The sequence below is a fragment of the Centropristis striata genome, chromosome 3 (assembly GCF_030273125.1).
Source record: "Centropristis striata isolate RG_2023a ecotype Rhode Island chromosome 3, C.striata_1.0, whole genome shotgun sequence".
Classification (NCBI taxonomy): domain Eukaryota; kingdom Metazoa; phylum Chordata; class Actinopteri; order Perciformes; family Serranidae; genus Centropristis; species Centropristis striata.
The window spans coordinates 42,654,824-42,675,132 of record NC_081519.1 but is presented as its reverse complement, the minus strand read 5'-3'; the positions used below and the strand labels follow the sequence as shown (position 1 = coordinate 42,675,132).

At 38.4% G+C, this 20,309-nt stretch overlaps 1 protein-coding gene across 2 annotated transcripts in view; it reads right to left on the bottom strand.

Annotated features, from left to right (window-relative positions):
- Nucleotides 1-20,309, bottom strand: part of cacna2d2a (calcium channel, voltage-dependent, alpha 2/delta subunit 2a) — a 241,092-nt gene that overhangs the window by 49,198 nt on the left and 171,585 nt on the right. For both annotated transcript variants that reach the window (XM_059328728.1, XM_059328729.1), the window contains exons 7-8: nt 15,711-15,842; nt 14,031-14,088 (exon numbers count right to left, since the gene is read on the bottom strand). In XM_059328728.1, coding sequence (XP_059184711.1) covers nt 14,031-14,088; nt 15,711-15,842 — 190 coding nt within the window. The remainder of the gene's footprint in view (nt 1-14,030; nt 14,089-15,710; nt 15,843-20,309) is intronic.

Here is a 20,309-nt window from a genome sequence, read left to right as displayed (position 1 = left end):
ATGTCTTTAAACAGGTTTTTGATATTGAGATATTACCATTTGGCAAAAATATTTATCTTAGATACTTTTTTAAAGAAGCTAGTTTATTATTTCTTTATCAAGAATGTGATATTTGAATATGCAACAATAAGTTACATCATTAAATTCATTTGTCATGAAAAAATGGCAGAAAGAATATGTTTTCATTTGGAGATTCCCTGCTTTTATCAGTTTTATATCACTGGACTGAATATCTTTGGGTTTTGGACTCACAAAACAAGATATTTAAGACATCACCTTGGCTGTAACAAACTGGGATGGATATATATATATAGATGAAACAATTAATTGATTATTGAGAAAATAATCTGCAGATGAAACAATAATGACAGTAATTGTTGGTTGCATCCCTAGTAACATTATCTAAATCAGCTGCCAGCCACAGTAAGTTCAATGTAGTCATTGCTTAACCTGTAAAAGCTTCATCATCAACAGATCAAACAGATCTTCCCAAATGAAAAACCACTTTGTTGTAGTGAAGTAATCTACCTTACACTGCCTGACTTGATTGTTTAGGAAACTGATAATTATTTCAAGAAACACAAGAACCCACTCTCATAATTATTTAAAGACAAAAAAACATTTTAGGACTTTTTGAGCATAAATGAAAAATGGATTCTTCTCTTTTTTTTTTTGCAGTCACGCTACGGTGACTCATACACTCTAATATGCTTTAAATTTAGTCACTTGGAATTTATATAAACTTGTCAAGGAGCAGCTGAGTGGTGTTGACCTGTGCTGTGGAGAGCCTGTGCTGAGCTAAGTGCTGTCAGTAAAATAAGATAGCTGATGTTCTGCTCCTTTGATGACTCATCAGTTGGGCGTCAAACACATTATTTACTCTGGCGGTCCCTTTGTTGGGGGGAGGCACAAGCTGTTTAAGACCATTATGCTTCTGCTGCAAAGCGACTCCGAAAATAGGGCTGTTCTGGGTGTGTGTCAGCCACGGCACAGCGTAGGCCCACAAGACTGAGCTAGCAAGGCCAGACTACTTGTGTCCTGGAAGAGTTGCACACATAACATCTGTCCACGGTCGATAGAGGAAGACGTACAGGGGGAAATCAAAAATCCACCTCATTCTGTTCCAGTGGCAATTAAATTCACATTTACCCTGATACAAAAAGGGCCGAGATTGATGGACATTATAGGCTTTTCTATGGTGAAAGAGGAGGAGGGGGGTTTCAGATGTGAGGACTAGTTTGACATTCTGAGGAGTGAGCAGGCAAGCAGTTAGCAGCCGTCTTAGGCAGAGGCAGAGTAATCATCAGGGGTCTCTTTCTGCTGATTATCAGGCGTTCCGCTGAGTGTGGAGAGAAGCCAGCTGCCTGTGGGCCAGAGAGGCTCTTTTCTTATGCTCGGCCAAGCTGATATGGAGGTAGAGCAACAGAGCCCCGGTAGGCTTCGCCACCGCTCCCACAAGTCTCAGCGCTCCCACTCACTGGCAGCAGCCACTCCAACCTGCAGCGCCACCCCTGACCCGCGCTGAAGTGACGTCCCTCAGCACGCCGCCTGGCCGGCCCAAATCCGTTTTTCAGACACAACCTGGGCCCCACTCTGCTGAAAAAAGCCGCCTGAAACCCCCAGATGGAACAGAGACTCGGCACCGGCACTCACTGCCTCGCAAGAGGTCGATTAACTGAGCAGAGCAGAGTGAACATGGGCGAGATGTAAGTGTGTGTGTGAGAGAGAGAGAGGGAGAGAGAGAGAGAGGGGTGAGGGAGAATCCAATTATTTTCAATAATAAAGAATGCCACATCAAAGGTAGAACTTCTGCAGCTCTCCACAACTGTGTGGCGTATGAAATCAGGTCTGGAACCATGAGGCATATTGGCATGCATGACTTTTATCAATTTAATTACTGAAATCTTAATTTGAAGGAGTGAGAGGGAGAGGGGGAGAGAGCTGAGACTCCACACAGTGGCGGCGTCTTTCTTTTCGAGCGGATGAGGTTTGTGAAAGCGATCATCGATGCGGGATGAAAACTCGGTCAAAATGTGGCCCACGTCTCCTCTCCCTGAGGCCCTCGGACGGAGAGACACCCCTTCTGGAGATTGAAGGAGGGTCATTTGGCGACGGCTGCTGCCTGCAGACCAACTGCGGGATTTCATTAACTCCTCTGGTCAGTCTATTTCTCATAGAGCAGAATGGTCCTTTAATGGGACTTCCAAGTTATTTTGAAGGGGCTAAATGTTAATTATAAGGCAATGCAGACTTCTATTACCACCAGTCATTATAGGTCATCATCCACAGCACCAATGTAAAACGTTACAATGGGGAGCTGTGCGAGCTTCGGCCCTAAAATCTGCTGAGAAAATATCACTTTCAAGCAGATCATTTCTCTCTAACTGTGAAAGAGGCAGCATTGATCAGCCGTAATGGGGTTTAGGAGGAATGTGTGAGCAGTGATGGAGTAGAGAGGGGTAACACATGAGCCAGGATAGCGTCACTCAACGCTGAAGCTATAGTGCTGCCATGGCTGATTTTCCCCACAGATTGTCTTGGTGTATCAGCACCGCTCTCTTTCTCTCCCTTTCCATTGCCTAAAGTACAATTGAATTTTCTGCGTGCCTCTGAGCAGAGAACATCAGGATCAGAGAGAGCGGCGTGGAGTCAAGGATTGTCGGTCTCTGGGCTGATATGCGGTTCTACGGTTCTGACTGATAAAAATCATGAATTGAGGCCGGTATCAGTGTATAATTCTCCACATTTTGACTCATGGATCCAGATGTGTTGTTTCTGCATGGATTCCAGTCAGTAATTACCTCTCAGCTTCTGCCCACTGATGCCATTCTTTCCCTGTCATTACCCAGTCTCCTGCGTGCCAAGGCCAGGTGACAAGCAGATGGGCCTGGCTGGTGCTGAACTGAGCCCTGTCGCCCATTCTGCTGCACCGCGACACCACCATCAGCTACCAGCCAGCAGACACAACATATCAGCCCATGGCCTCTGTGTCCGCTCGCTCAAAGGTACGGCTGCTATCTCACCACTGATGCAGAATCATAACACTTTAATTTCACACATTACTATTGTATTTACATATGACAATGGGTCAGTTCTTTTTAACTTAGTGGGCAACTTGATACTGAAAAAAAATGAGTGTCGGTTAAACCAGTTCAACCTGTTTATACCTGTTCAACATGGACACTGCAAAAAAGCCAACTTGTATTTTTTGGCCTAAAACAGTGATTTAAGTTGGTAAAACTTGGAAATATAAATTACTGATATTTAGGGCAATAATGTAAGTTAGCACAACAAAGGAAGCCAGTTGTCTGCTCAAAAACAAGTTGGTGAGTTGTTGTTACTTATATCTTTAAGTTGGGGTTCACAACAAGGGACAATAGTTCTGCTAACTCTTATTTCTTTGTTGGGAAATTTGGTCGTTGGCGAAAGCTAGCGGCTAACTGATGCTAGCGGCTAACTGATGCTAGCAGCTAACTGATGCTAGCGGCTAACTGACACTAGCGGCACTGCTTGTTACAGCTACAAGAGTAGCCATTAGCGTATCAATGCTAACTCAAATTGTGGTCGCAGCATTAGCTGACATTTCATAGCGGCGTTTCAATCGTGCCAGAGAAATTCAGAGTTGAGCAAACTCAAAAACAAAACTTAAAATATTTAGTTTAATTGTCCAACTTAAAATTTTATCGAAGTTTGTTGCCTTGAAATTTTGAGTTCACCCAACTTTTCTTTTTTTGCAGTGTTCAGGTATTCACATTATACCACATTTATCAAGTACAAGTACATGCGGCTGAAATAAGAAACGATCCTTTGTAACTAACTAACTTTGATGCCTAAATTGTTAACACGTGTTTTCTTCAAACACCAGGTACTTTTAACACAACTGAATGTATAATTAACTGACTGAGATTGTATCATTTCATGTGGTATCAAAAAGGTATCAATACTTTTGGCAAACTTATATATAATAAATTTTCTTCTATTTTTTTTTTTTTTAACTGAACACAACTTTGCTTGATACACATTTAAATTCACCTTTCACAGAGTGAGGTTTTATCTTTTACGGCTGATAAGACCATTTTCTGCATCTCTTTAAAGTACTGTGGCATTAATTATTAAATTCAGTTATCAAGCAAAAAAATAAAATAAAAAATTGCTTCTCAAATGTGAAGATTTTCTGTTCAACATGTACAGGTATTCACGTTAAACCACGCTTATCAAGTACAAGTACTTGTAACAGGTTCTTTATCTCGTTATTAATGCTGTTGATGCTGTTGAATGCAGCTGATTTTCTTCCCCACTGTTTCATTTATGCAGCCATGGGTTGAAATCTGTTGGGTTTTTTTTCCAAAGATGAGGTACTTTTGATACGACTGAATGTATACTTAACAGAGATTATATCTCTATATACTTTGGGCAAACTTATTAAAAACACAAAGACTAGATTTCTGTAAATTATAGACTCTGACTAGTTGCAATGTTGGAATAATGTTTCTTCTACGTTTAACTGAACACTGTGCTGCTTGATATACATTTAAATTCACCTTTCACAGAGTGAGGTTTTATCTTCTACAGCTGATAAGGTCTTTTTATGAAAGTACAGTGCCATTAATTATTAAAGTCAATTATAAAGCAAAAGAAAAAATGCTTCTCAAATTGGAAGATTTTCTGCCTTTTTCTGGTTTATATGGTTGTAATTAAATCTTATTACGGTTGTGGACTGTTCGACCAGGCGAAACAATGGATATGCAGGCATGACCTTGAGCTTGAGCTGAGAATTTCTGACTTGTTGTTTTGCTACAGACTAATGCAGCATTCAGGTGAAATCAGGAATCAATCAAACTATATTTTAGTGGAAAAGAACAGGAAGTTAATATTAGGTAAGGCCAAACAACAGAGAATAGCTGCAATGTTAATGGAAGAAAGTAATCCTATCTAAAGTTAAAATATTTCAACTTTTTGTTGTCCTCCGTGACCCAATGTTACATGGTTAGTCATGTAATATTTTATTTGATAAAAAATATATAACAAAATCAACACTAAATAATTGTATTTAACATATTGGATTCCATTCATTGGAAACAACACAACACCACCATTGCAATATATTGCCAAACTGTCTGTCTGTCTGCCTGATTACATGAATGCAGCATCACTGATTACTGAAAAACAGAACTAACGAATTAATTGATAAGGAAAATAATCATTGAGCAAAGTATAGAGGTTTCACACACTGTAGCGGAAGGCATTCCAGCTAATAGCAGATAACATGTAATTGCCTGAGGTTAAGTGGCCAATGCTTTTTCATCATTTCCTGATATATTATTAATCCAACAAATTGAAAAGCAAGTCCGACCAAAGCAGCGGTAGAGAAACAGAAATACCAGAAAGCCATAACATACATCATGTATGTCATGATATAAACGTGTTCATAACGTCTCAATATGTACGATCAAGATAAAGTCTGACTGGTGTGTTGCAGCAGACATGTGCTCTTTACACTGAGGTGGAACGAGGTGTTGCTCTAAATGAGAGCAGATTAAAGCAGCGACGTTGAGCCAACACGCCACCACCCACCATCAATCTAAAAGAAATGCATTATACAAGCAATGAACACAATGACATATTCCGCGTTGTGGTGATTGTATTTTTGCTCCTTTTGCAGCAGTCTGGTAAAGGAGTCTCATTGGAATTCATGAAATAGTTTTATCATGGCGTGGGGCTGTTCAAATCAATACATTAACTGTGCCGGGGGGCTAACTCTCTCAGGAGATTGTGTTTATGCACCCTGACCCATTCCACAAAGTGCTGTGCATTACTTTTAAATTGGAGGAATTATCTACTACATGCATTTTAGAAACATGTAATAGATACGTGTTGCATGATATATGGAGTGGCTCATTTTAATATGCAACAGTGGAAAGCTTACTGCATGTGTGTGCGTCTATGTTTCACTATTTTTTTTTGTTGGGATTGTTGGGAAGCATTTTCCAGTATTCTAATAATGATGTAAATACATCAGCATTTGTGTGTCCGTCCACTTTAATGTGATAATTTTCCTCACAGTGTGAGTTCTGATATGCATGCATCATGTACAGTAGACGTAAGCAGAGTAACCGCAGGATAATTGAAGACCTGTATATAACACGTAGAGACAGCTAGGGTGTGTATGTGTGTGCGTGCAGGTGTGTTTGTGTGCATACTCCCATGTGTGCGTGGATTTGTGTTGTGCTGATGGGCTTATTATTTTATGGACTGCTGCTCTCTTAGTGCTCCCGTGGATGTGGCAGGCGAATAAAGATTGAATTAAGATAAAAATATAGGAGGACAGCGCCCAGAGAGCCTGCAGGAAAAAGAGATGTTGTCTGCCGCTTATTTATTCCACTTTCTGTTGATTATTGGAAGTGTTGGTACCAAGATTCACATTTCCATATTTTCGGCTATGCCTAAGAAGAACGCATGATTTTTCAACCACTTTGGCTTCTAAAAAAAAAAAAGTACAGAATATTAAATTAGTCATGCATATTGGAATGCATCAGCATCAATTATTAGGAGACAAGTACTCGTGTGTTACTGTTGCTCTCGGAGACGGAATAAAATGCCTCACGCTGTGTCTCTCACATTTTGGCTCAAACTGAAATGTCAAATATTTCATCGGGACAGCTAAAGCCTTGTGTCGCCCCTCAGTCTCACCAAAAAAAAACCACACTGGTCTTTTCTTTCAACTCTGCTTTTCTCAGAAGTAGTGTGAAGAGACTGAAAGAAGGAGATACTGGGAATGGTATTTTGGGGAACTGAGGATTGAACAGCAGTCATAATATTTACAAAGAGGTTAGATTGACTTTTTGAAGAAATCAATATGTGATATAGCCTACATGCTGTTGTGAACCTGGGAGGTAATGGGATCTTTGTAACGCTTGGCTAACAGGACTCCATGCCCGTCTCTGGTTATTTCTCTCCTCGCTCCTTTGCTTTCCCCTCTCTCCCTCTACCTCACTTCACCCTCTGCTTCACTTCCCTTGATAACACGAACAGACATTATAATGGACAAATGTTAATAATTAATGTCAGAGCAATTGGAGACAATTAAGTGTGTTGACTGGACCATTAATTTTCCTGGGGCTGTTGGTGGGGGAGCAGACGGGGGGAGAGCCCATCTGTGGAGGCAGGCGCTCCTCCCGTCTCCTCCCTCAGAGAGAGGAGCACCTGGACGGCTTGGGCCAGGTCGGCCAGGCCGCCATCCATCCGTCCCAGGAAAGCTACAGGTCTATTACGCTACAAACTGGCCGTGAATTCTGGCCCCTGCTCTGACTCTTCATAGTAAATCACATGTCTGACTGGGGGGAGTCTTCCCGGAGACAGCGTCAGGGCGAGCGTTAGTGAGGCGTGTTGCTGTGATTGCATCTGTGTATTCCAGTTGCCATAGTGGTATTTGTGGAGCCACAGTATCTATCTGGCATATCGGCCCTGGTGATCTGATAGATGTGTGAGTTTGTGAGGGGAGGAGAGCTGATAGGTGTGTGAATCAGTGTGTGTTTTGTGCTGTTCTGTGCTTGTACATTATTTACTGTGCATACATTTAAAGCTGTTTTGCCTGTTTGTTGAATAAACCAGTATGTTTATCTTACATATTTGGTCAAATTGGTTAAATTGTACTTTTTTTTTTTACAACGACAAGCACTCCCTACATTAGCCTTCTCTGCAGGGGTGAATTTTTTGTATCGAAGATAGGGTTTGCTGGAATATGGCAAAAATCATAATCATGATAATTTTGCAATGATACATTGAGATTGCGATCATTTAACTTGATTACTTGTTGATTTTGGAAATGTTTTCGTTAACTGTCAACAGCTGTAATTCAACTGCAAAAAAGCTGATGATTAAATAACAAATAAATAATATACAGCTATAGATTGTGTATAAATATATGCATTTAATTATGCATAAAAATAATAATAAATATAATAAATGAAAAATAAAGATATGTAAGATCAGCTATGTTGTAGCATTAGCGTATTTCCACAACCTCCTGAAAACTACAAAACATATATTCAATATTCAATATATAAATGTGTTGCTTGAGCTGCACTCCCACATGCAAAGATCAGAACATTAAGTTTATCCAAATGACATTATTATTGTCTTAACACAGTTTGGCTTCTGGATTTTCAACATTGTGATAGAAACAATATATGGAAAAAAAACAATATAAATCTGTATATTGTTGTGACAATAAACAATATATACATTTTAACTCTGGTCTAATTGTGCTGTTGTTACTCTAAGTTCCAGTATTTACCATTACCCTGTACTCATCACTTGTGGCTTTGTGTCTTCAACAAAGATATTAAATACGACACGCTTCAGTCACGCAGCCAGTCAGTTGACAGTGTGTCTCCTAGCAACGCTCAGACGTCACTCAACTGTTCCCATGGTGGGAAACACCCATATTAGGATACTTGAAATTTAAGTTTTATCCTATCAACAAGAAGAATAAAAACACACAACAGTTGTTTAAACAGTGTAATTAAAGTTGATATTTCTGTCCACAAAAAAAGTAAGAATTCAAATGTCAGTTTGACTTTAACGCAGAGTGTGGCATGTTTTCATCTCCGTGTCCGTCCAACTTGTGTAAATGCTCATGTTGTTGTTTGTGATACCGTCGCCATGACAGCGCTGCGATCCGTTACTGTCACATCAGCACTCATGACGGGCTTACCTAACCCCCGCGGACTGATTCTGTAACATCTGTGATTGGCCGAGTGTCAGTCGGGGAGACAGCATGTTAGACTATAATCACACAAGTCTGACTTGACGGATCATGACACTCCCCGCCACTCAGCGCGGCTGGGCACACGTTGCTAGGCAACGGGCCGAAGGAATGTCGGAGGCTCCGACATGAGGAAAAGCTCGACAGGAGTGACAAACATGGAGGACCAGGGGGGAGACAAGGTGTTCCTGCAGAAACACACCTCCTCCTCTGTCTAACCTTGTCACACGCGCTGCTGCCGCTCAGCAGTCCTCCTCATCTTTCTCCTCCCTTGTTCCTTCCTGTCTCCGGGAGGAGGCCCCCAGTCAAAACATGTGTAGGAGAATTAAACTCACGCGTACTTTGGTTCCCGCGCTGACAGATCAGAGACAGGAACCTTGTTTTAACTTATCCGCCTTGTGTTTTTTCCCGCATTTTTCATGTTTACAGTGGTGGCTAGTGTGGTGGTGGAGCACCAGGGACACTTCTGGTGTTCACTTAATTAAACTGTCAGCGGAAACCTTGTTAGTCTGATGATGCAGATACAGTGATGTAATAGGCAAAATGTCTTTGGTAAAAGGTAATAAACAAAACTGCCACCCCAATAAGAAACTGCTGTCAAAATAGTTATTGACTTGATGCATTAACCCTTTGATGCACAACATGGTCTAAAGTGACCCGACTAAGTTTTTATTTTCTATATCTTTGCAATAAATTAATTTCATCATTCAGTATTCCAGGTTTTCCTCAATTAACTTTTGATCATCATGCATCCTATTTTTTTTTTTTTTCATTTCTTACTTTTTGAATAAAAACACTTTTTGTATCACTACGCTTCTAATGGACAAGGTCATTTTTGACCCATGTGTGTAAACAAGAAGTATTTCTTTATAAAGTATGAAAGGAAAAAGGGACATAATGATCTGTTGTAATAAAAAAAGATATTCAAACACACAGCCAGCATGAAATAACATGGGAAATTAATGCGGGCCATTTTTGACCCATGTTGTGCATTATATATTTATACATATTTATATGTTGTGCATCAAAGGGTTAAACTGTTAATGAGGACAAAGAAATCTCATGTTTGCTGTAAAAATCACATAATTTCTCTGTATACTTAGAGAGCCTACTGTATATTACAGTATATTACCTACAGTGTATTACAGTAGGTTGTGGGGTCATGTGAAAAATAATAATAATTATTAATTTTGCCACAAAAAAATAGCTTCTTTATTTCGTTCTTTGCTTTGATCATTTTTATTCATTCATTCATTCATTCATTATATTATTTTAAAGTTACTGGATTGTCATCCTGTTTATCAAGACAAGAATCTGTAAAAAGGATTAAATTGTTCAGTGATATATACCTGTAATTTCTAGTACATGGTTAAAATATCACTGATATTTATTCTCTCAGCAGTATAACCACAACCTTTATTTTATTTGACTCTTTGAATGTTTCAATGCTGTTGTTCAGGAGGTTCTTTTGAACCGTTGGAATATAGTTTTATGTTTTTATCTTTGCGTATATTTATTTCCTATGTTTTAGTAAGCGGCGTTGTTTAATGGCAGCACTATAATTTCCATGTTATTATGTGTGAATAAGTTGAACCTTCACTGAGCCTTTTAACGCCACATCAAACCCCACATTAAATCAGCCACTGTAGTTACATTTAATTCACTACTAAAGAGGAACAGATTCTCTTTCAGACGTGACTACATTTAAACACGTCAACATTGTGTGTTCTGGGTCTTAAGTTTAATACTCTCTCTCTCTGTCATAATGCAAAGGCTTCTTTTTCTCGCTCGTCTTTTGTTTGTTTGCTCTGATGTCGTTGACTTCATGTGACAGCCTGGCCTGACCTCAAACAGCCACTCAGGTTGAGCTGGATCCAGACAGCGATGGAAAACGGGGTCAGGTCTAATCAACATTGCTGTCATGATTATGTCCAGTTCACTCCAACCTGTAACCAGGCAACAGGCAGGGCTGCCACAAAGCCGATGTGACAGTGGCAGGTAGATTGAACGTGGAAGTGTGGACAGGAAGCCTGGGCGCTGGGTGAAGGGCTGTTTGGCCCAACGCAGCCTCGTTCTGTCCACCGAGCAGAGATCAGCTGTTCTCAGAGAACCACAGGCAAAAGGTGGACACTTTAAACAAAAACATTAGCCTCTATCTTGCTTTTGTCCTTGTAGCTAAAGACAATGCATCAGCATTATCGCTCGCTGAGATAAATATGAGTCGGGAAAATGTTTTTGATCTCATTCTACTAAAGTACATGCTTTATTTAGCTCCGGGCTGGAAGGAGCACAGGAGGTCTCTCCACACTGTACAGCAGACCTAATGTAAGGCTGCCTTTGAGACTTAAAGCCTTTATTTTTATACATGTGGTTACATTCACTAAACCCTGTAATCAGTAAATACGCCTGAAGCAGCCAGTGTAGGAAAAAAAACCCTGTAAAAGGGCTGCTTGTTGTGCATGAAGACATTTAGAGCTGCAACGGCCTCTCAACTAATCAATGCACAGGAAAATAATTGCTTACTAATATGATAACTGAATAATCGTTAAAGTTGTTTTTCTTGCTTAAATTGCAGAAAACGCTCTCAGCCTCTCAAATATGGAGATTTCCTGCTTTTTTCTGTGTTGTACCATATTATATTGAAGATCTTATTGAAGACAAAAACATATTTAAAGGCATCATGTTGGACTGGGACAGAATTTTTTCACTCTTTTCTGACATTTTATAGACCAAATGAGCATTTGATTAATTGATAAAATGATCTGCAGATTAATCCTCCCTGCCATTATAACGGTTAGGCACAGCTCCCAAGTGGTTTTGGGCACCATCCAAGCTGAATTGATGTAAAAACAATGTTTCGAGAATCAAAAATAACTAAAATAATTTGGTTTCCAGTGAAGTTCTTTAGCAAGTTTTGCATTAAAGCTTATTGGGTGTGATTTATTTCCTTTTTGTACACTGAATTGGTGATAATAATGGCCCAAAATGATTTGAAATTGCAAGTTTAATTGAAAGTCTTTTCTTGGACTAAATATGTGCACAAGTCTTCTACAAACCTATGGAAAATGCTGAAATGGATAATAATCATAATCTCATAATTGGTTGTAGAAATAAAGGCAATATTTTAGTTGCTGCATTGATGCATACATTGAGATACCATTGCAGAGATATTTTATTATATCTTATATTATTATAATTTTATTTTGTAGTGGGGTGAAGGAGGTACATGTTACACTTGAAAACAGTAGGTTGTATGTAAGTAGTTAACTGTAATAAATTATTCTGTAGTCATTTCATTTTACTTAATATATTTGATAAAATGTATTAAATATAAATACGTCCTTGATTTTGAGGCAGTTGTTTAAGTAACTTTTATATAAAAATGTTTGAGATAGAATCTACTTATTTTGATCACATTAAATATAATCTTTATGTGTCTGTAATTCTAAATCAAGAGAATTTTGAATGAATCCAACACAATAGAATTAGTCCGTTTTTAATTGACACTTAACACTTCCTGTTAAGTTATTAACTCAACTTGTAACGTAGTTAGATTTAATTAATAATATTGCTTGCAATCTGTTGCCTCAATTTTATTGAGTAGCTATAGTTTATCTTTTTTTTACAGTGTATACTCTTTTTCACTCCAGCAATGAGCCAAGAAATGAGAAGATAATGTCAAGGGAAAGACCTCAAATTATCTTAAATATAAAAACAAAAAGCACATTCAGTGGAAAAGCGTGTGTTCACCTCCATTACAACGCATGAATTAAAAATGAAATGTGCTCCCAGCATGTCTGAGGACTTAGATCACTTTGTCACAATTTTAAGACAGCATGACAGTGCTGCTGCTGACAGCACAGGTGTTTCAGTGACAAGTTAAATTTCTGCAATTTTCTGCACTTTTACTCTGCTGCTGCTGTTTGTATTGGTTAGAGGCTGTCCGCTCCCAGCTAAACAATCTCTGCTGCTCTCAACGCTCAGCTGGACTCACCTGGAGCCCAGACCTGAACCCTTCCAGCACTCATCTGGCCCGGGATCATTGAGAGGAAATTGAGATGTATGTTCTTTGAAATGTGCCACATTTATAACAGAATTTACCACATCTGGAGTGGATTTAGACCCTTTTTACCCCTTATTTTCAAGTGCCTCTAACTTTTTTTTTGTGTATTTATTTTTATTGTTTTCATAACAGAAAAATATAAACAAATTATATATACAAATTAGAGATAGTTGGTGGAGCTACACAGAACAATACATGTTTTTTTGTTTTTTTTGACAGAATTTTTGACATTAGACAAACAAAACAAGGGTATAACATAAATGGCACAGCAACAGAATAACACTAATTCAGTTTTTAGACATTTTCAAGAGCCTCTAACTTTTTAACGTAACCCTCAGAAAGCAGTCATAAGGGAAAGTGGTTGAAATCTTCTTTAATGAAACAGGTCAACCCTTCAAGACCCGTATGTAGCTGTTGATGGCTTTATGTAAACAGACAACAAATTTGTTGACAGCGGCAGTATCACTTTCATCGCTTTCATCTCCATAAACGTGGCAGCAAATTTTCAAACAGGTGTTATTTGGATAAACTGACTACATATTGGGGATCTAAATGTCTTATTTCTTGTCTGAAAAAGCATTAAAAACGTAGTAAAATGACACACAACAGCTTTTCACATAATCTCTGTGTGTCACATGACATGTATGACCCAGCCAGAGCCTCTCAAATTATCAAAAACATCTATAATACATTGAAATAAAAAGATATAATGATTATTATAATCTTCAAATCATCATAATCGTAATCAAGGGTTTTCCTTTTTTGCTTGTGCAGCACTTGTTGATGATTCGCAAGCATTTCTCAAACAGTAACACTCGCTTTTGAGTGTGCCTCTGAAAAAAAATAATTCAGTTTGGAGTTCCATACAGCCTCAGTGAGTGAGTTATGAGTAAAAACTGTGTATAAAGTGATTCTTTATATCGATGAAAGTGGTTCTATATTGAAATCAAACTTGAAATTGAATGTGTAAATCCAAAAGCAGTGAGTAAACAACTCTTCTTCTACAGTTTACTTGGATGATGATTATTCAACAGTGTCATTCTTTCTATCACCATTAACGGCTCTGAACACTTCAACGCTGAGGATAATGGATTTTTTTGGGTATTCTTCCAAAAATGATCATTAAGCATTAGCAGAGAAAGCTATAAGAAATAAAACTGCCCTGATCTTGATCTACGTCCCGATAAAGATGTCACTTACCAAGGTCTCCTGCGGACGTCGTACAGGTCAATCTTGTTGGGGGCCCTCCATGGAGTGGCTGCAGAGAGCAAGAAAATAAGTTATAAGCCATACAGTGCACCGTAGGATATTTCATATCAGATTAGATCAGAGTAATCATAATTTCATTCAGTCTATCGAGTAACCAGTACAGCCATCTGATAAGAGATTGCCAATGTTCTGCAGCCGAGGGGCCCTAGGGTCAATTTAGACTTTATCTAGCCGTGAGTTATAAGGCAGACTGTTGACTGGGACCCTGCAGCCTACCTGGGTAGTAGCGAGTCACTCCCGTGGCACTGCCAAACACCTGGCAGAGCAGAGAACTGTCCTCCTTACGCTTCTCAATGAAGACTCTGGGTCCAGTTTAAGCTTATTGGGTGTGATTTATTTCCTTTTTGTACACTGAATTGGTGATAATAATGGCCCAAAATGATTTGAAATTGCATATTATTTTACTTGAAAATCTTTTCTTGGACTAAATATGTGCACAAGTCTTCTACAAACCTATGGAAATATGGAGATTTCCTGCTTTAGACCAAATGAGCATTTGATTCATTGATAAAATGATCTGCAGATTAATCCTCGCTGCCATTAGAAGGGTTAGGCACAGCTCCCAAGTGGTTTTGGGCACCACCCAAGCTGAATTGATGTAAAAACAATGTTTAGAGAATTAAAACTAATCAAATTATTTGGTCTCCAGTGGACTTCTTTAGCAAGTTTTGCATTGAAGCTTATTGGGTGTGATTTATTTCCTTTTTGTACACTGAATTGGTGATAATAATGGCCCAAAATGATTTGAAATTGCATTATTATTTAAATTGAAAGTCTTTTCTTGGACTAAATATGTGCACAAGTCTTCCACAAACCTATGGAAAATGCTGAAATTGATAATAATCATAATCTCTCAAATATGGAGATTTCCTGCTTTTCTCTGTGTTGTACCATATCATATTGAAGATCTTATTGAAGACAAAAACATATTTAAAGGCATCATGTTGGACTGGGACAGAATTTTTTCACTCTTTTCTGACATTTTATAGACCAAATGAGCATTTGATTCATTGATAAAATGATCTGCAGATTAATCCTCCCTGCCATTAGAAGGGTTAGGCACAGCTCCCAAGTCATGTTGGGCACCACCCAAGCTGAATTGATGTAAAAACAATGTTTAGAGAATTAAAACTAACCAAATTATTTGGTCTCCAGTGGACTTCTTTAGCAAGTTTTGCATTTGAGCTTATTGGGTGTGATTTATTTCCTTTTTGTACACTGAATTGGTGATAATAACGGCCCAAAATGATTTGAACTGGCACATTATTTTACTTGAAAATCTTTTCTTGGACTAAATATGGGCACAAGTCTTCTACAAACCTATGGAAAATGCTGAAATTGATAATAATCATAATCTCGTAATTGGTTGTAGAAATAAAGGCAATATTTTAGTTGCTGCATTGATGCATACATTGAGATACCATTGCAGAGATATTTTATTATATCTTATATTCAATTTTATTTTGTAGTGGGGTGAAGGAGGTACATGTTACACTTGAAAACAGTAGGTTGTATGTCAGTAGTATTCTCCTTTTCACTCCAGCAATGAGCCAAGAAATGAGAAGATAATGTCAAGGGAAAGACCTGAAATGATCTTAAATATAAAGCTACCTGGGTAGTAGCGAGTCACTCCCGTGGCGCTGCCAAACACCTGCCAGCGCAGAGAGCTGTCCTCCTTACGGTTCTCAATGAAGACCCGCTCCAGAGCCTGGGTCCAGTTTAACTCGTTGAGGATGACCGGGGCTGCAGGGACACACAAACACACCAATAAACAATCAGGTGAAGAATAATGAACGAACAATATATTTCCGTGCTTACAGTGTTGCAAATACATCACAATATATAGTGAATGGGAAGTATCACTCGTAATGGCAGATTCTTGCCAATAAACAGCCCTAATAGTTAATAGTTAAGGCTTTCAATAAGAATAAACAGACTTCCAGTGAGATTTTAATGTCTCCATGCATCCAAACATTGTGTGATCCCTGCTGTGAGAGGTCCCTTTTGCAATAAGCACAACTCAAAACATGCTTCCGGTTATAAAAATTGGAAAAAGGAGAGAAAATGTAAATGAGTAGCTGATTATGTGCCATAGTCCCTCAAAGTAAATATGAAAAAGCAATAAATGCTTAAACTACAGGCTCTAAAAATAGATTTTTATAATCCGATTTAAACCCCACAGTTTTGTAGAATAGATTTTTTTTGCAATTGTTTTTCAATATTCATAATAAACAGATACATTACCAGATTTTTAACCCATAAGAACCCAGAACCAGTTATCCTTAAAGGAAAATTATAGGGGATCTACCACAGATCAAGTGAACCACATAGAACACAATTATTAAAAAAAGAAAAAAAAGATCTGTGATGTGACATATACGTTACAATATATGTTTATGGTATTTATGTTAATAGTATTGTTTATTTTCAAATGAAAAACTAGACACCTTTCCTCCTTACAGAAACACAAATTTGCCTTTTTCTTTGCATCTCCACAACATTTATCAAAATTGTGACATTAATAGTGCTGTTAGACAACAAATTATTTTTCAGATTTCTTTTTAAGTAACAAAATAATAATAAATCAATAATAAATAAAGACAAATAACCATTTGCATTTTTGTTTTCATCTCCATAACATATATCATACATATAAATAACACTGCCTCATCGGACGGCTTCTCAACAAGCTACTGTAGCTGTAGAACACGGAAAAACACACTTATGTACTTGAGAAAACATACATGAACATTACTAGAACATTTAAAATGTTTGTGACACCGTGTCACCGAGGGTTCTTATGGGTTGAATAAAAACTTAAACAACGAGCCCTAAATATATCGTCACCAAAGCAAGGTTATTATAGTTAACGAAAATTAACAAAATAACGAAAACTAAAATTGAAAAAACATTTTCGTTAACTGAAATAAAAATAAAAACAAGAGTTTTTAAAAAAACGATAACTCACTGAAACTGTATTGTGTGGTTACAAAACTAACTAAAACTAACTAAAATTATAGTGAAAATGTCCTTCGTTTTCGTCTTTGTCAACTTTTTTCATTCATAATTCAGTGTTTCTATTTCAGCATGCAGGAACACATGGTGAATATGTTTACTGAGACTGGGATGTCTACACTCCAACCAAAATACAAAACACCCAGAACTGTAAGAGCTAATAACTGTATTGGTGCTGAGATGATAAACCAAAGGAAATGAAGGCACATACCCATTACAAAAAAACTAAAACTAATAAAAACTAAACTAAAACTAAGCGTTTTCAAAAAATAAAAACTAAACTAAAACTAGCAAACTCACTCTAAAAACTAACTAAAACTAACTGAATTTGAAAACAAAAATTCACAACAAAATTAATAGTGGTGTCAACAATAATCGATTCGGCGATGCATCGCAATGCGGGGCATGCACGATTCAGCATCGATGCGGCAAAGTGCCATAATCGATTATGTTTATTTCCTGGCCTCCAGTGGAAAGTTGTGGGGGACAGGGTGGGAATTTCACACTCTGGCCTTGATGCCCTGTGAAAAAATGTTCAATTTACGGCCCAGGTGGCCTTTGCGCCCCTGTCAAAGTTCCAGTAAACACAACGCTAACCCGACCCACTCCCTGTCCTCTGAGAAGTGTGGCATCAACACATGTCTCATTTGAATATTCTAATGAGCCATGTGTTGATGCAGCACAGGTAAGCTAGCAGGACAAGCTGTTTTGATATGTTGTGACTGAAGTATGTGGTAGTATTTGACAGAACTTAACATTTACGTTTTTATAGAAAGTACTATTGATAGGTAATTACCATTGTGTTAGCCTATTTAAAGTCGACTCATTAACGTTACATTTTTGCTTCATGAAAACTAGCGATAGCTAGCTCGTTGGGATAGCGCTAACGTCTTCCCTACCTCAGGGACAAGGGGTCGACATTTAGCTGATGTAAACTTCACCTCAGCAGGTTCCTTTTTATGGCAGGAGGAGGCATTTCTCTTTCCTTACTCTTAGATGAACTCAGGCAGGAGATTCATTTTGCCATCTTTTCAAAATATAGCCAATAAAATCTATTGTTATGAGGCCTATCTGACTGCTTGTATTGCCTCATGACTGACGAAAAATGTCCCTTGTTGTGTGCAGTATAATTGTGATGCATCGTAGAATCGAATTGAATCAAATAGTTACCTCGTGAATCGTAATCGAATCGAATTGTGAGGGCAGTGCCAATGCACACCCCTAGAAATTAAAACTAAAACTAATGAAAAATCCCAAACTATTATAACCTTGCACCAAAGAGCAAAACACCAGTTCCTTCCTGTTAGTCACCCAGAGGTCAGCGCTCCTTGCTGAACAACCTTGTCGGTGCCAGCAGCAGTAAGCCGACTACATAAGAATGGATGTATGCAGGCAGCCGGCTGGCATCAGTCTAATCTGGCTGATCTCTGGGGAGCAGGAGGAGGAATCAGAGATGACCTTGGAGGAGGTCAGATGTCACTCGCAGCGTGTGGAGGCAGAAGCCACTTCTGAATTTTTGATGGCAAAGAAACACAAAAAGAATCCTACAAAATGTCCATGAATGTACGAGTTAAGAGGATTTGTGTCTGCGTTTTGATGAAAAAAAAAAATAAGCTTGTGCATGCGCGGCTTAACGCATCAACGTGTGTGTTTTGAGTTAAAACGTGAGGTCACAGATATATCTCATAGGTCACCGCTACTCTGGGGAATTGATTTATGGTTGTGGAGAGAAGTATTAATCATGTGGTCAACAGGAAGTGGAATAACATGCTGATGGGTGGAGGAATAACACCACCACCATGTCAATGCTTCAGCTCATGGTGTTTTCAAAACAACCTGGTCTCACAGGAATCCGTGAAATAGCCACAGATTTGCTTAACTCAAAATCCGTGGAATAGCCATGGAATCACTCAAATTTCCGTGAAACTGACACGGATTTCACTACAATGCAAGTTAATGCCAGTCATATCCCGTGGCTATTCCAACATACAAAGTGATTATGTACATTCACTGAGTGAATATTTAGAAAATAAAACATATATTTCTCACTAGAAATGTGATCAAAATCCATTTTTATGCAGAAACAAAGTCAAAATATTGATTTTTCACTAAAAATGAGAAAACTGTCCGCCATGTTTTTTGTTCTGACCGCCGGGACCTTGAAAGTCACGTGACTTGGAACAAACCAATAGGAACAAATATCCATGGAATAGCCACGGGATATGACTGTCATTAACTTGCATTGTAGCGAAATCCGTGTCAGTTTCACGGAAATCTGAGGGATTCCGTGGCTATTCCACGGATTTTGAGTTAAGCGAAATCCGTGGCTATTTCACGGATTTCTGTGAGACCAGGTTGTTTCAAAATCAAATCAAATCAAATAGTCTTTACTGTCATTATATAGTTCACTATACAACAAAATTGAAAGTGCCACTGCATAAGGTGCATAGTTATGACAATCATAACACAAAAACAACATGAGTAAAAACATTTAAAATATACCGAGCTAAACAAGGACAAAAACAAGAACAAGGACATGTGATGTAATAAATAAGTATAAAAATAAATAAATGGCTACTTAAAATGCTATAATTTATACATGAGGTAAATTGAGTGTTTTGCACATATCAATTGTATTGCACATGTCCGTTTTATTGCACCTTTTAATTAATTTATCCTGTGTGGGTGTTGAGAGTTTTGACAGGGAAAGAAGCTGTTTTTCATTCTGCTAGTTCTGCATTTAAGGCTTCTGTACCTTTTTTTATTGTATTTATCCTATCCTTTCTCTTTCACTGTCTGATTCAGATTTAGCTTTTTCTGTGTCCATGCCCCCCACACACACACACAGACACACAAACACAGAGACACAGACTGAACATGCTCTGAGTCTGTGTTTAATAGCTGAAGTCAGAAGATGGGGAGTGCAATCAGAGGTTTAATAGCCAGCTGATTAAAGAGGAAGCACGACGAGGCACTGAGCTGAGGAAAACCTCACCACATCTCTGATTTAATTACTCAGCCAACCAAAACTCAACAAGCCTCTGAACCGACAAGTCCAGCTTTACCTCTGGTGTGAATTTCACACAGATAAACGATCATTATCCACTTTCACCATGCTTTTCAATTACTGCCGAGTGTTTGACGAGCTGTCACTTTAGAGGCATGACATGCTCTCCCAGCCACGGCTCACCTTCT